Below are 16,093 nucleotides of genomic sequence, written 5' to 3'. Positions count from 1 at the left end.
AGCCTCTGCCTTCCCTCAATAAACTATAAATAAAATGGAAGCATACTTGTCCTTCTCATGTTGCTTTGTCATGTTATTTCATCGCAGTAACCCTTGTCAAACTGGCAAAATTCAGTCCACTGAAAATGATGTTTGGATTGCAGTGTGATAATCACGGAAGTTATACTCACTGTTGATGGAATTGCTAACTGGTGCATCAATTGTGAAAATCTCTGCTGAGGTTTCTCAAAAAGGAAAAAAAAAATGTCTGCCATATGATCCAACTCTACTTCCTCTTGCCATATCTCCCAAATGGGGATAGGGAACAACCTACTTTAAATATACTAAAAAAGCCATGTTGATTGTGATTCTAACCTATTGAAACAATCTAAATGACCTTTAACCAAGGAAAAGATAATGAAAACATAATGGTAAGAAAACCAACATTGAAATATCAGTTAAGTGTATAGGAAATTAAAACATAACTTTACAGATAAATGGATGGCACTATATAAATCAGTTTATGTAACATACTGATTCAACTATTTTCAGCAGTTTAATTGACGGTTTATATTCAGCTATGGGTAGAGATTTGTGAGGTTTACACATTACACTTTGTGATGTCAACCAGATAACACACTGTACTAACATTGTGAAGATCTTGTTCATTAATCCATATTCTTCAAATTTCAGGAGTTCTTTAATCAAAAAGAATTAAATATTGGGTCTGGTCTTGGTAACCTATTTGAGAATTTATGTATTTATTTCCTTGTTTCAGAGAGCATGATGAGCTGTCTCCAGCAAATACCTAAGTCAGAATTGAACATTCTCAAATTCTAGCATCAAAAATCATGATCCACTGCCCCTCAGAAATACCTGCACTAATTTTAACATATACACTCACATATTCACCCACCACAACACACAAATGCACACACAAACTCTCCCACACAGCTAAATAAATCTGATAATAAAGCCTAGATTCTTAACATGGAACAAATAAAAATTGATGTGGTTAGCATTTCTTCTTATGGCAAATCTGTATAACTTTTATAATTCCTAAATAGCATATTTTCTCATTAGAAATATTATATTGGTGCTATTTACTACTAATATGGTTTTGCAGTGTTTATGATGAGAATGGAGGTGACTATAAATACAGCATGGATATTCTTATGGCATTGTTAGAATTAGAGTAATTCTAAAGAGAAACAATGGCTGTTGACAATTTGTCAATTTAAACAAACCTTCTATTCCTCAAATCCAAGTAGAAACAAAGGGGCATCCCACTAAAATCAGGGACTCCACAAGGCTGCCCACTCTCCCCCTACCTATTCAACATAATACTGGAAGTCCTGGCTGGAGCAATTAGACAGCAAAAGGAGATCAAGGGGATACAAATCAGGAAGGAAGAGATAAAAACATCACTCTTTACAAATGACATGATAGTGTACTTAAGTGACCCCAAAAATTTCACCAGAGAACTCCTACAGCTGATAAACAAGTTCAGCAAAGTAGCTGGATACAAAATTAACTCAAACAAATCAGTAGCCTTCCTATACTCAAAGGACAAACATGTGGAGAAAGAAATTAGGGAAGATACCCTTCACAATAGTCACAAAAAATATGAAATACCTTGGTGTGACTCTAACTAAGCAAGTGAAGGACCTGTATGACAAGAACTTAAAACCTCTAAAGAAGGAAATTGAGGAAGATCTCAGAAAATGGAAAGATCTACCATAGTCATGGATTGGAAGGATCAACCTTTTAAAAATGACCATCTTACCAAAAGCAATCTACAGATTCAATGCAATCCCCATCAAAATTCCAACCCAGTACTTCATGGAATTGGAAAGATCAATGTGAAATTTCATATGGAACAACAAAAGACCTAGAATAGTGAAATCCATCCTCAACAACAAGAAAACATCTGCAGGAATCACTATCCCTGACCTCAAGCTATATTACAAGGCAATTGTGCTGAAAACTACATGGTACTCGTACAGAAATAGGCATGTGGATCACTGGATTAGAATAGAAGATCCAGAAATGAGCCCTCATGTATATGGTCACCTGATTTTTGACAAAGGAGCCGTAAACATTCAATGAAAAAAGGACAGCCTATTCAACAAATGGTGCTGGTCCAACTGGCACTCAGCATGCAAAAGAATGAAAATAGACCCTTTCTTATCTTCTTGTACAAAGCTCAAGTGTAAGTGGATCAAAGATCTCCACATTAAACCAGATACACTGAAACTATTAGATGAGAAAGTAGGGAAAACCTTAGAACACAAAGGCACAGGAGAAAATTTTCTGAACAAAACACCAATGGCTCAAGCTCTAAGGTCAAAGATTAACAAATGGGACTTAATGAGATTGCAAAGTTTCTGTAAGGCTAAGGACATTGTCAAGAAAACAAAATGGCAGCCAACAGAATGGGAAAAGATCTTTACCAACTCCACATCAGATAGAGGCCTAATATCCAAGGTATACAAAGAACTCAAAAAGCTAGACACCAGAGAATCAATCAACCCTATTAAAAAATGGGGTACAGAGCTAAACAAAACATTCTCAGCTGAGGAATATCATATGGCTGAGAAACATCTGAGGAAGTGCTCAACATCCTTAGCCATCAGGGAAATGCAAATCGAAACAACCCTGAGATTCCACCTCAACATCAGTCAGATTGGCCAAGATCCAAAACTCAGATGACAACAGATGCTGGCGAGGCTGCGGAGAAAGAGGAACACTTCTCCTCTGTTGGTGGGGTTGCAAAATAATACAACCACTCTGGAAATCAGTCTGGCGATACATCAGAAAATTGGACATAGTACTACCTGAAGACCCAGCTATTCCACTTCTGGGCATATACCCCAGAGACACTTTAATACACAACAAAGATATATGCACCACAATGTTCATAGAAGCTCTATTTATAATAGCCAGAAGCTGGAAGGAACCCAGATGTCCTTCAGAAGATGAATGGATACAAAAATTGTGGTACATTTACACAATGGAATACTACTCAGCCACCAGAAACAATGACTTAACCAAATTCTTAAGAAAATGGCTGCATCTAGAGAATATCATCCTGAGTGAGATAACCCAGTCACAAAAGAACAGACATAATATGCAGTCACTGATAGTGGGAGGCTAACCCCAGAGGCTCGCAGTGCCCCAGAAACAACTCACAGACTGTATGAAGTCCAAGAAAAAAAGAAAACAAAACAAAAAAATAGTCATGCTCAATCCTTACCCACCAAGAACACATTGACAAATTCCAGGTTGTACCCTGTATTACATGTACTGTCTGCTCATTGTTAAAATAAAAAAAATATTCTTTACACACCAAGAAAACTTTGACTATTTCCAGGTTGCATCTTGTTTTACATGTACTTTATACTCATTGTAACTGGTGGGATCTTGATCACACTATCAAACCTTTAAAAAAAAAAAAAAACAAGTACTAACAAAAATGTATTATATACTTTTATGCAAAAAATGCTTAAAATATGTATATTTATCTTTGTTTTTTAAAATAAAGTTGTTAAAAATAAAAGAAACAAAGGGGCAAGAAAAAAAATAATGTACCAATATTTATTGATCATTACCATAAGAAAGTCATTGCCTATACATTTATGTGCAGTTCACACTTTACAGTTTTCACTGTGACCAAATTAACATGAAAATAAGACCAAGTCTACATTTTAACACAAAGTTATTTCACTAACCTAAAGCTGTCTTATAAGTTGGAAAATATTCTCTGGTTATAATTTTTTGTTTAATAATTTTATGTTGGATACAGATATTCTCAGCAGTCATTACATTCTTTGGAGAAATGTCGGAGGGGGTTTACTGATATATATCAAAAGAGAAAAGATCGTTGATAAAGTATAGAGAAGATACTGAGGACAAATTAATTCAATGTTCCAGCATGCATAAACAGAACAATATCAAAATAGGTCAAAAATAAGATGAAATTAATAACATGATTTCTATATCAAAATTGAGTTGCAGATCTAAAGGGATAAGTTCAACTTGACAGTTGGTTACTCAAGAATGAGAGGGAAAAGTTTCTGGAGCAGAAACCAAACATATTTATATGCAGATATGCATAAATCACAATTACAATTGTCTCTGAATCTTCAGAAACATACTTATCATAATATCATTAATAATAAACATGTCATTTTAATACAGCTTGTGAATATCTATATAGGCCTTTCTTTGCCTTCTCATCTGTTTTCAACCGAGACTTCCTCAGATGTAATATGTGTGCATTATCCTCAAGGGCTTTCATGTGAGTTTTGTTATAACTCATTTTTTCCAAATGCACAGAAAGGGAATCCAACCCTGGCATCATTCCGTGTTGGAGGAAATAAATGGGATTGTGTCTGAAGAAGAAAATAAGTCATCCTGCACAATAGCTTGTTTTTCAGTTGCCTCAGATGCAGTGCCTGAAGGAGACTGTGCTACAGAACTCCCAAGGGGTGAAGAAAAAAAATCCTTGAGATTATATCAGGATAAATAGATAAACCTATTCACTCCTAAACAACATTATAAACAGACATTCAAGCAGTCATAAAAAAATCAAATATATATATATTTGGTTATATATATATATATATATCACCACTCCAAGACTTATGACTTGGCAAAACAGCCTATTAATATAATGTTCTCCTGGCTTTTTATCTTCTGGTTTCTGCAGATGCAAACTGTCATATGGAGCCTTGTAACCCCTTCCTGCCTAACCAAATCAAAATATCAGTTACACCAGGATGGAGATGTGGTGATTGCTGCCTTTTTTCCTATTTTTTATTTGTTGCCACTAAATCTTACAGTAGATTGGAAAACATCTTTTAACACAGACAAGGATGAGTTAAAGTAAGTGTTTTGTATTGACCAGGTTTTTAACAAATATTCGTGTGCCCTGGGTTAAGTGTGGAATTAAACATGATTGCGTGCATTTACCATTATGAGTCTGCATATCTTCACTTCCCAGATCCTCTCACTAGTTTTGTTTTCTAGTTGACTGTTTTGTCCTCCAAGGTGGTAATAGAGAGAATTAGTTTGAGTGGGTTTTGTTCCATAATTGAAAGATGTGACTTGTCAACCTTTTTCTGTCAACAATTCCTCTAATTCCTAAGACTCTTAGCACACATGTGCTATCACTGTTCTGAAAGGTCTGTAGGGAGCAACTTAGCACAACATTTCAGGGAACTGTCGAATTTCTGTTATGAATCTGTTAGAGCCGATAATGCTTTTTTAAAATCTGTGGCTTTTTGGAATACCTCCCCAAGTTCTACTGTGATAAATGTTGCCTGCATCTCCTGCCTCTAATTTGGGTGCAGTAATGTCAGAATCAGAAATGTAACCTCCCCACTCCTATTTTGAATCCTTACCATTTTTAGAGTATGAAATGTATATATTTGCCCCACTTTTGATTTCAGACATTTTAACCAATTTAATCTACTCAAAACGTAAGATCACCTTATGCAGGTGCTTGTTTTTATGAATGTATTCTGACAAAAATATTTTCTAAGATTATGTTCACTCAAAGCTCTTCTTTAGATACCTACCCTTAACTCTGCAGGAATAATAGATCTAGGAGGACATATTGTTTCGGCTTTCTTTGTGGATTTAGAAATAAGCATATGAATTTATTTTTGAGAGAAATGAAGTGAATTTTATATCACACAGATATATCAGTCACTTTTTAAAATACATGAAATAAGATTTGAGAAGAAGAAAGGATTCTGGTCTGAACACATTAAACTAAAAGGACAAATTTAGGGTTCATTGTGAGGTCTCTTGATTGAAAGCTGTTGAAAGAGTAAGGTGGAATTTAGGAAATATAACCCCGCAAGACTTTGGTAACACTTGGGTATGGTGATGGGTCATGGTTCAAGGCAGAGGAGAAAGATACATCTTAGAATTAAAATATCATTAGATAGGATCATTTTTCACATTTTGTCAGAAATTTACATAGAAAACATGGTCAGAGGAAACCAAAATTGCACAACTGGATGAAATATTTCATGTGGATTCCTATATCACTGGGGCATGATTTTTCTTTTAGTTTTATAAGAAATAAGGCAACTGTTCAGTTTCACCATATAATTACTATTGTGTACTTTGCCCTATGTTGTTCCAGAAGTATAGCAGTATCAATCAGCCTATGTGGAACCCACCTGCAGTAAAACATTTAAATGCCTGGCTCGTTGATTATGAATGACTTGGCAGATGTTTTAACAGGTGACGAAGTGAGGTTATAAAATGCTGACTTAAATGTGGTTTTTGTATGTATGGTAAATATATATGCTTTTTTAAAACACTTTTAAAGTATCCAGTTATGTACAATATGGTATATATAAATATACAAACATTAATTTGCTGAAGTTGATTATCAGTTGTAGGAGTGTTATTTTGACAGTAGCTTATAATACTATCATATCATCAGCAAATAGTGACACTATGATTTGTTTCCAGGTTGTATTCACTTTGTGTCCCTTTATTGTTTAATTGATTGTGCTATAACTTTGATACTATAATGAGTACTCACTGGCAGAAACCAAACAGAGATGTCCCCTCATGGACTTTGTTAAAGTCATATAGGTACAGCTGAGCATTCTTGCAGCTAAACATCAGGCTGAACTTGGGGATCTCAATGAGGTTGCTAAAAAAGGTTGCTAAGGAGCTGAAAGGGGTTGCAGCCTCATGGGAAGATAACAACATTATCAAACAACTAAACTCTCCAAAACTCCCATGAACTAAAACACCAACCTTTGTGCACACATTGAGAGACTTATTGGTACAGTTGCATATGTAGCTGAAGATAGCAGTGTCTGGCATCAATGTGAAAAAAAACCTTTGGCCCAGGTAGGGCAGGTGTTCCCAATGTAGGAGGATGCCAAGGCAATGGGGTGGAGGGGGCGTTAAGGAGGGAGTGCACCTTTATGAAGGCAAATGGAGGGGAAAGGGGATGGGAGCTGGGCGGATAACATCTTAGGGAAATGCAAATCAAAATAACCCTGAGATTCTACCTCACACCAGTCAGAAAAGCTAAGATCTTAAACTCAGGTGACAGCAGATGCTAGCCAGTATTTGGAGAAAGCAAAACAACCTCCATTGTTGGTGGCATTGCAGCTGGAACCATCACTCTGAAAATCAGTCTGGCAATTCCTCAGAAAATTGGATATAGTAATACCTGAGGACCCAGCTATACCACTCCTGGGCATATACCCAAAAGATACTTCGACATATAACAAAGACACATGCTCCACTATGTTCATAGCAACCTTATTTATAATAGCCAAAAGCTGGAAAGTACACAGATGTCCATCAACAGAGGAATGGATACAGAAAATGTAATATATTTGCACAATCGATTATTACTCAGTTTTTAAAAATAATTTATGAAATTCTTAGGCAAATAGATGGAGCTTTTTCAGACTCTAATGAGATGATCATTCATGTTTTTCTTTGTGTTTGTTATATAGTGTATGACATTGATATATTTTTGTATATTGAACCATGATTTCATCTGTGGGATGAAGCATACTTGATCATGGGGAACAATAGCTTTCATGTGTCTTTGCATTTTGTTTGTGAGAAATACATTGAGTATTTTGAATAGATAGTCATAAGGCAAATTGTTCTGATGTTCTCTGTATTTGTTGGGTTCTTGTGTGGTTCAGAAATCAAAGTGACTGCAGTATCATAGTATTCTTTCTGTTTCTATTTTGTTAAATAGTTTGAGAAGTATTGGTATTAGCTCTTCTTTGAAGGTCTGTTAAAATTGTACACTAAAGCCACCTATCCCTAGGATTTTTTGATTGAGAGGTTTCTAATGACTGTTTCTATTTCCTTAGGAGTTAGTTTACCTAATCTTGATTTTACCTTGGTATGTGGTATCTGTCTAGAAAATAATTTATTTTACCTAAATTTTACAGTTTTCTTTAGTATGGTGTTTGGAAGTAAGATTTGATAACTTTCTCAATTTCTTCATTTTCCATTATTATCACTTCTTTTTTCTGATTTTGTTAATATGGATACTTTTTCTGTACATTTTAATTATTTTGGCTAAGGATTTTATATCTTGTTGTTGTTTTTTTTCTATTAACCAGGTTTTGTTTTGGTGATTCTTTGTATTACCCTCTTTGATTCTAATTGGTTGGCTTTATTCCTGGCTTTGGCTATTTAATGCCAACTACTTTTCATAGATATGTTTGCTTCTTTTTGTTCAAGTGCTTTAAAGCATGACATTAAGTACCTAGTATAGGATATTTCAAATTTATTTATGAAGACAGTGGGTCCTGTGTATTTTCCTCTTTTTTTATTTATTTAAGATACATTTATTAAGGTTGTAATTAACTATTTGTGGCTACATATACATACACACATATATATGTAACAATAATATAGGAAAAGATGCTATTAATTTGAGGGGATAGGAGAGAGACTAGGAAGGGCTGTAGGGAGGAAAGGGGGATGTGATACAGTTCTATTTTAATTAAAATATATTCTTTTTTGTTGTTGAGCTTCACACAGTCTGAGTTGTTTCTGGGGTGTTCATGCTTTCTGGGGTTAGTATCCCATATTCAGTGACTGCATATTATGTCTGTTCTTTTGTGACTGGATTATCTCACTCAGGATAATATTCTCAAGATGCATCCATTTTCTTAAGAATTTCGTTAAGTCATTGTTTCTGATAGCTGAGTAGTGCTCCATTGTGTAAATGTACCACAATTTTTGTATCCATTCATCTCCTGGAGGACATCTAGGTTCTTTCCAGCTTCTGGATATTATAAATAGAGCTGCAATGAACATTGTGGTGCATTTATCTTTGTTGTGTGTTGGAGCATCTCTGGGGTATATGCCCAGAAGTGGAATAACTGGATCTTCCAGTAGTACTATGTCCATTGTTCTGAGGAACGGCCAGACTGATTTCCAGAGTGGTTATATCAGTTTACAACGCCACCAGCAGTGGAGAAGTGTTCTCTTTCTCCACATCCACCAGCATTTGTTGTCATCTGAGTTTTGGATCTTGACCAATCTGACTGGTGTCAGGTGGAATCTCTGAGTTGTTTTGATGTGAATTTCCCTGATGGCTAAGGATGTTGAGCACTTCCTTAGATATTTCTCAGCCTTTCGATATTCCTCGATTGAGAAATTTTTAAGTCTGTACCACATTTTTAATAGGGTTGTTTAATTCTCTGGTGTCTAGTTTTTTGAGTTCTTTGTATACCTTGGATATAAGGCCTCTATCTGATGTGGAGTTGGTAAAGATCTTTTCCCACTGTGTTGGCTGCCAATTTGTTTTCTTGACAGTGTCTTTAGCCTTGCAGAAACTTTGCAATCTCATTAAGTCCCATTTGTCAATCTTTGACCTTAGAGCTTGAGCCATTGGTGTTCTGTTCAGGAAATTTTCTCCTGTGCCTTTGTGTTCTAAGGTTTTCCCTACTTTCTCATCTATTAGTTTCAGTGTACCTGGTTTAATGTGGAGATCTTTGATGCACTTACACTTGAGCTTTGTACAAGGAGATAAGAGTCTATTTTCATTCTTTTGCATGCTGAGTGCCAGTTGGACCAGCACCATTTGTTGAATAGGCTGTCTTTTTTCCATTGAATGTTTACTGCTCCTTTGTCAAAAATCAGGTGACCATATATGTGAGGGCTCATTTCTGGATTTTCTATTCTATTCATTTGATCCACGTGCCTAATTCTGTATCAGTACCATGCAGTTTTCAGCACAATAGCCTTGTAATATAGCTTGAGGTCAGGGATAGTGATTCCCACAGATGTTTTCTTGTTGTTCAGGATGGATTTCACTATTCTAGGTCTTTTGTTACTCCAGATAAAATTGCACATTGCTCTTTCCAACTCAATGAAGAACTGGGTTGGAATTTTGATGGGGATTGCATTGAATCTGTCGATGGCCATTTTTAAAATGTTGATCCTTCCAATTCATGAGCATGCGACATCTTTCCATTTTCTGAGATCTTCTTCGATTTTCTTCTTTAGAGGTTTGAAGTTCTTGTCATACAGGTCCTTCACTTGCTTTGTTAGAGTCACACCAAGGTATTTCATAGTTTTCGTGACTATTGTGAAGGGTATCTTTTCCCTAATTTCTTGCTCCACGTTTGTCTTTTGAATATATGAAGGCTACTGATTTGTTAGAGATAATTTTATGTACAGCCACTTAGCTGAACTTGTTTATCAGCTGTAGGAGTTCTCTGGTGGAAATTGTGGAGTCGCTTAAATACACTATCATGTCATCTGCAAATAGTGATGTTTTTACTTCTTCCTTTCCAAATTGTATCCCTTTGATTTCCTTCTGCTGTCTAATTGCTCTGGCCATGACTTACAGTACTATGTTGAATAGGTAGGGGGAGAATGAGCAGCCTGGTCCAGTACCTGATTTTAATGGGATTGCTTCAAGTTTCCCATCATTAAGTATGATGTTGGCTGTTGACTTGCTGTATATTGCTTTTATTATATTTAGGTACGGGCCTTGGATTCCTGTTCTTTCCAAGACTTATAACATGAAGTGGTGTTGGATTTTGTCAAATGCTTTTTTAGCATCTAGTGAGATAACCATATGGTTTTTTTTTTCATTGCGTTTGTTTATATGGTGGATTATATTGATGGATTACCTTATATTAAACCATTTCTGCATTCCAGGGATGAAGCCTACTTGATCATGGTGAATGATCCTTTTGATGTGTTATTGGATTTGGCTTGCAAGGATTTTGTTGAGTATTTTTCCATCAATGTTCATAAGTGAGATTGGTCTGAAGTTCTCTATCCTTGTAGGGTCTTTGTGTGGTTTAGGAACGAGGGGTTTTGTAGCTCAAAAAAATGAGTTAGGTAGTGTTCCCTCAGATTCTATTTTGTGGAATAGTTAGGAGAGTATTGGTATTATGTCATCAATAAATGTCTGTGAAAATCTGCACTGAAATTAGCTGGACCTGGGCTTCTTTTGGTTTGGAGGCTTTTGATGACTGCTTCTGTTCTTTAGAGGTTATGGGATTATTTAGCTGGTTTACCTGGTCCTTGTTTAACTTTTGTATCTTGTATTTGTCTAGAAATTCATCCATTTCCTCCAGATTTTTCAGCTTTATTGAGTATATGCTTTTATAGTAGGATCTGATGACTTCTTGAATTTCTTCAGTTTCAGTATTTATTTCTCCACTTTCCTTTATGATTTTGTTAAATTGGATACTCTCCCTTTGCCCTCTATTTAGTCTGGATAAGTGTTTATCAGTCTTGTTAATTGGTTCTCAAAGAACCAGCTCTAGGTTTTGTTGATTCTTTCAATGGTTCTTTTTATTTCTATTTGGTCTGTTTCTGCCTTAAGTTTGATTATTTCTTTCCGTCTACTCCTCTTGGATGTATCTGCTTCCTTTTGTTCTAGAGCTTTCAACTGTGCTGTCAAGATGCTAGTATATGCTCTCTTCAGTTGTTTTTTTTTTTTTTTTTTTTGAAACACTCAGAGCTATGAGTTTTCCTTTCAGTACTGCTTTCATTGCATCCCATAGGTTTGGAAATGTTGTGTTTTCATTTTCATTGAATTCTAGAAAATCCCTAATTTCTTTATTTCTTCTTTGACCTTGATATCGTTTAATATAGCATTGTTTATTTTCCATGTCTATATGGGCTTTTTGTTGTCTTTGTTGTTATAAAAGACCAGTCTTAGACCATGGTGATCTGAAAGGATGCATGGGAGTATTTCGATATTCTTGTATTGATTGAGGCTCGTTCTGTGTCCAATTATGTGGTCAATTTTCAAGAAGGTGCCACAAGGTGCTGAGAAGTTGTATTCTTTAGTTTTAGGATGATATGTTCTGTAGATATCTATTAATTCCAGTTGGTTCATACTCTCTGTTAGTTTTACAGTGTCCTTGTTCAGTTTCTGTTTCCATGATCTGTCCATTGGTGACAGTGGGGTATTAAAGTCTCCCACTATTATTGTTTGGGGTGCAATGTATTTTTTAGCTTTAGTAGGGTTTCTTTTATGAATTTGGGTGCTTTTGTATTTGGAGCATATATGTTAAGGATTGAGCGTTCCTCCTGACAGATTTCCCCTGTAATGAGTAAAAAGTGTTCTTCCTTATCTTTTTTGATAACTTTTGGTTGAAAATCTACTTTATTTGATATTAGAATGGCCACTCCAGCTTGATTCTTGGGCCATTTGCTTGGAAGGTTTTTTTTCCAAACCTTTTATTCTGAGATAGTGTCTGTTTTTGTCTCTGAGATGAGTTTCCTGTATGCAGCAAAATACTGGGTTTTGTTTATGTGTCCAGTCTGATAGCCTATATCTTTTTATTCGGGAATTGAGTCCATTTATGTTAATACATATCAAGGAATAGTAGTAGCTATTTCCTGCTATTGTTGCTTTGGTAGGTTGAATTGTGCCTGTGTGTCTTTCTTCTTTTGGTTTTCTTCCTTAGAAGTTTTCTTGTTTTTATTATGAGGTGGTTCCCCTCATTGTATTGGGTTTTCCACCTATAATTTGTTGTAGTGCTGGGTTTGAGGTCATATATCGTGTGAATTTAGTTTTGTCTTGGAATATCTTAGTTAGCCATCTATGGTGATTGATAGTTTTGCTGGGTATAGCAGCTTGGGCTGGCACTTGTGCTCTCTCAGGGTCTGCATGATGTCTGTTCAGGCTCTTCTAGCTTTCATAGTCTCTGTTGAGAAATTGGGTGTGATTCTGATTGGTCTGCCTTTATATGTTACATGACCTTTTCCTTTACTGCTTTTAGTATTCTTTCTTTGCTTTGGGTACTTGCTGTTTTGACTATTATGTGTTGGGAGGAATTTCTTTTCTGTTCCAACCTATTTAAAGTTCTGTAGGCTTCTTTTATGCTTGTGGTCATCTCATTTTTAAGGGTAGGTAAGTTTTCTTCTACGATTTTGTTGAAGATATTTACTGTACCTCTTAGTTGATATTCTTCTCCCTCTTCTATTCCTATTATCCTTGGGTTTGTTCTTCTCATTGTGTCCTGGATCTCCTGCACATTTTGGGTTAGGAGTCTTTTGGTTTTTACATCTTCTCTGACTGTTTTGTCTATGTTTTCAATGTTGTCTTCTGTCCCTGAGATTCTCTCTTCCATCTTTTGTAGTCTGTTGGAAATGCTTGCATTTGTGACTCCTGATTTCTTTTTTAGGTTTTCTACCTCTAGGATTGTTTCTTTTAGTGTTTTCTTTATTATGTCTATTTCCGTTTTAAATTCCTTTTTCCATTCCTTCATCTTTTTGGGTCTGTTTTCTTCTAGTTCTTTTAGTGTTTTCCTTGTTTCTTCTTTAAGGGCTTCTAATTCTTTATGCTTTTCCTCCCATTCTTGTTTAAGCATCTCTATCATCATCTTGAGGTAGGATTTTGTGTCTGAGTCTTTTTTTCTGGAGTGTTTGGTATTCTGCTGTTTGTTGTGATGGGAGAGCTGGGTTCTAGTGTTGCCAGGTTGTCTTGATTTCTCTGGGGTACATTCTTTCACTTTCCTCTTGCCATCTTGTTGTCAGTGATTGGTTCTCTCCTTTGCCTTGTACCTGGCCTGTGTCCCTGGATCTCCAATGTTTCTGGTGACAAATGTTCCAAGTGCCTTTTGTGCACCCTGGAAGCCATCGGTTGGGAACAGAGGGCCCGATGCTTCTGGGTTCCTGGATCCCCGGATTATGCCGAGCAGGCAGGTGCACACTTTCCATGTGCTCCACTGAGATCTTTCTGCCCCCTGGCTAGTCGGTATCCCTTCTCACCCGATTCTCGCCAGTCCTGTGTTGTCTGGGTCTCCGTGTATTTTCCTCTTAACAGTGCTTTTATTGTGTTCCATAAGTGTGAGTGTGCTGTTCTTTCATGGTCATTGAATCTAGAAAGTTTTTAATTTTTTCCTGTTAATGTTATCAGTGAGTAGAGAGTTGTTCAGTTTCTATGAGTATGCGGACTTTATGTTGTATTTAGTGGTGATGGTAATGGCGTTGGTGGTGGTGATAAGGATGGTGGTACTAGGGGTGTTGTTGGTAATGGTCTTAACCAAGCACAGCCTTTGTCCAAGGTGATTTGACAGAATGCATGGGATTGTTTCAATTTTTTGTATCTATTAAAGTTTGTTTTGTGTTTGATTATATGATCAACTATGGAGAAGGTTCTTGATGTGTTGAGATGTAAACCTATTCTTTTGTTTTGGGGTGTAATATTTTGTAGATAATGCTCTGTTAAATCCATTTGGTTCATAACTTCTCTGAGTTTTGTTGTATCTCTGTTTAGATTCTATTTCAATGACCTATATATTGGAAAAAGGGTTCTTGAAATCTTCCACTGTTATTATGTGAAGGTCAGTGTGTATTCTGAGCCTTAGTAAAGTTTCTCTTGTGGATGTGGTCGCCCTTGCATTTGGGTAATAAATGTTCAGAATTGGGAGTTCACCTTGGAATTTTACTTTTAATGTGTATAAAGTGTCTTTCCCCTCTCTTTTGATAAGTTTTAGTTGAAAGTCTATTTACTGGATATTAGAATGGCTACTCTAGCTTGTTTCTTGGGACCATTTGCTTGGCAAAATATTTTCCAGACATTTTCTCTGAGTTAGTATCTCTTTTTCAGGTGTTTCTTGTGAGCAGCAGAGTGCTGGATCCTGTTTCTGTATCCAGTCTATTAGACTACTTTTTAATTGGGGAATTAAGTTGATTGGTATTGAGACATATTAAAGACCAATGATGATTAGTAGACACTATTTTTGTTATTCAAAGTGATATTGTGTTGTGTATTTGCATGTGTGTGTGTATGTGTGTTTCTCTTAATTTGGGTTTGTTGTGAGATGATGAATTCAGTATCTTTCCTTAGGAGTAGTTGCATTCCTTGTGTAGGAGTTTTCATTTTATATATTTCTGAATTAATAATATATATATATTGTTTAAATTACACCTGTCACAAAATATTTGGGTTTGTCCATCTATGATGATTGAGAGTTTTGCTTAATATGATAGTCTGGGCTGACATTTGTATTTTCTTAGGATCTGTATGACAGCTGACCCAGATCTTCTGTCTTTTAGAGTCTCCGTTGAGAAATCTAATGTAATTGTGATAGCGCTACATTTATAAGTTACTTGACACTTTTGCCTCATCACTTTTAATATTCTTCCTTTATTCTGCGAATTCAGTGTTTTGATTAATATGTAATATGAAGATACTCTTTTTTTACCAAATATTTTTTTCTGTTTTTAACCACTTTATTTTAAAAAGCAAAGATAAATGTAAAAATTTTAAGCATTTTTGCATAAAACTATACGAATACATTTTTGTCAGTGCTTGGTTTATTTTTTAAAGGTTTAATAACGTGCAAAAAATCTTACTCATTACAATGAGCATAAAGTACATGCAAAACAGGATGTAACCTGGAATTGGTGTGTAAGGATTAAGCATAATGGTTTCTATTTTCTTTTTTTTTTCTTTTCTTGAACTTTATATACTCTGTGAGTCATTTCTGGGGTGCTCAGAGATTTATGGGGTTAGTATCCAATTATCAGTGACTGCATATTATGTCTGTTCTTTTGTGACTGGATTATCTCACTTAGGATGATATTCTCTAGCTGAATCCATTTTCTTAAGAATTTCATAGAATCATTGTTTCTGGTGGCTGAGTAGTATTCCATTGTGTAAATGTACCACAATTTTTGTATCCATTCATCTACTGAAGGACATCTAAGTTCTTTCTAGCTTCTGGGTATTATAAATAGGGCTGCTATGAACATTGTGTTGTATGTGGCTTTCTTGTATGTTGGAGCATTTCTGGGGTATATGCCCAGAAGTGGAATAACTGTGTCTTCAGTTAGAACTATGCCCAATTTTCTGAGAAACCGCCAGACTGAATTTCAGAGTGGTTGTACCAGTTTACAACCCCACCAACAGTGGAGAAGTGTTTCTCTTTCTCCACATCCTCGCCAGCATCTGCTGTCATCTGAGTTTTTGATCTTAGCCATTCTAATTGGTCAGAGGTAGAATCTTAGGGTTGTTTTGATTTGCATTTCCCTGATTGACTAGGGATGTAGAGCACTTCCTTAGATACCTCTCAGCCATTCGATATTCCTCAGTTGAGAATTTTTTGTTTAGCTCTGT

General features: G+C 35.8%; 1 protein-coding gene across 1 annotated transcript in view; it reads left to right on the top strand.

Moving 5' to 3' along the window:
- Window positions 1-371: 371 nt before the first annotated feature.
- LOC308435253 (vomeronasal type-2 receptor 116-like) overlaps window positions 372-16,093 on the top strand; it is a gene marked incomplete at both ends in the record, with an annotated part of 44,297 nt that continues 28,575 nt past the window's right edge. The window contains 2 exons of the mRNA XM_080935933.1: window positions 372-410; window positions 4,691-4,866. Of these exons, the coding sequence (XP_080792059.1) occupies window positions 372-410; window positions 4,691-4,866 (215 nt within the window). The remainder of the gene's footprint in view (window positions 411-4,690; window positions 4,867-16,093) is intronic.

Source organism: Micromys minutus (genome assembly GCF_963924665.1).
Source record: "Micromys minutus genome assembly, chromosome: 22".
Lineage (NCBI taxonomy): Eukaryota > Metazoa > Chordata > Mammalia > Rodentia > Muridae > Micromys > Micromys minutus.
Note: the sequence above shows the minus strand (reverse complement) of the source record. Positions and strands in the feature narration are given on the sequence as shown.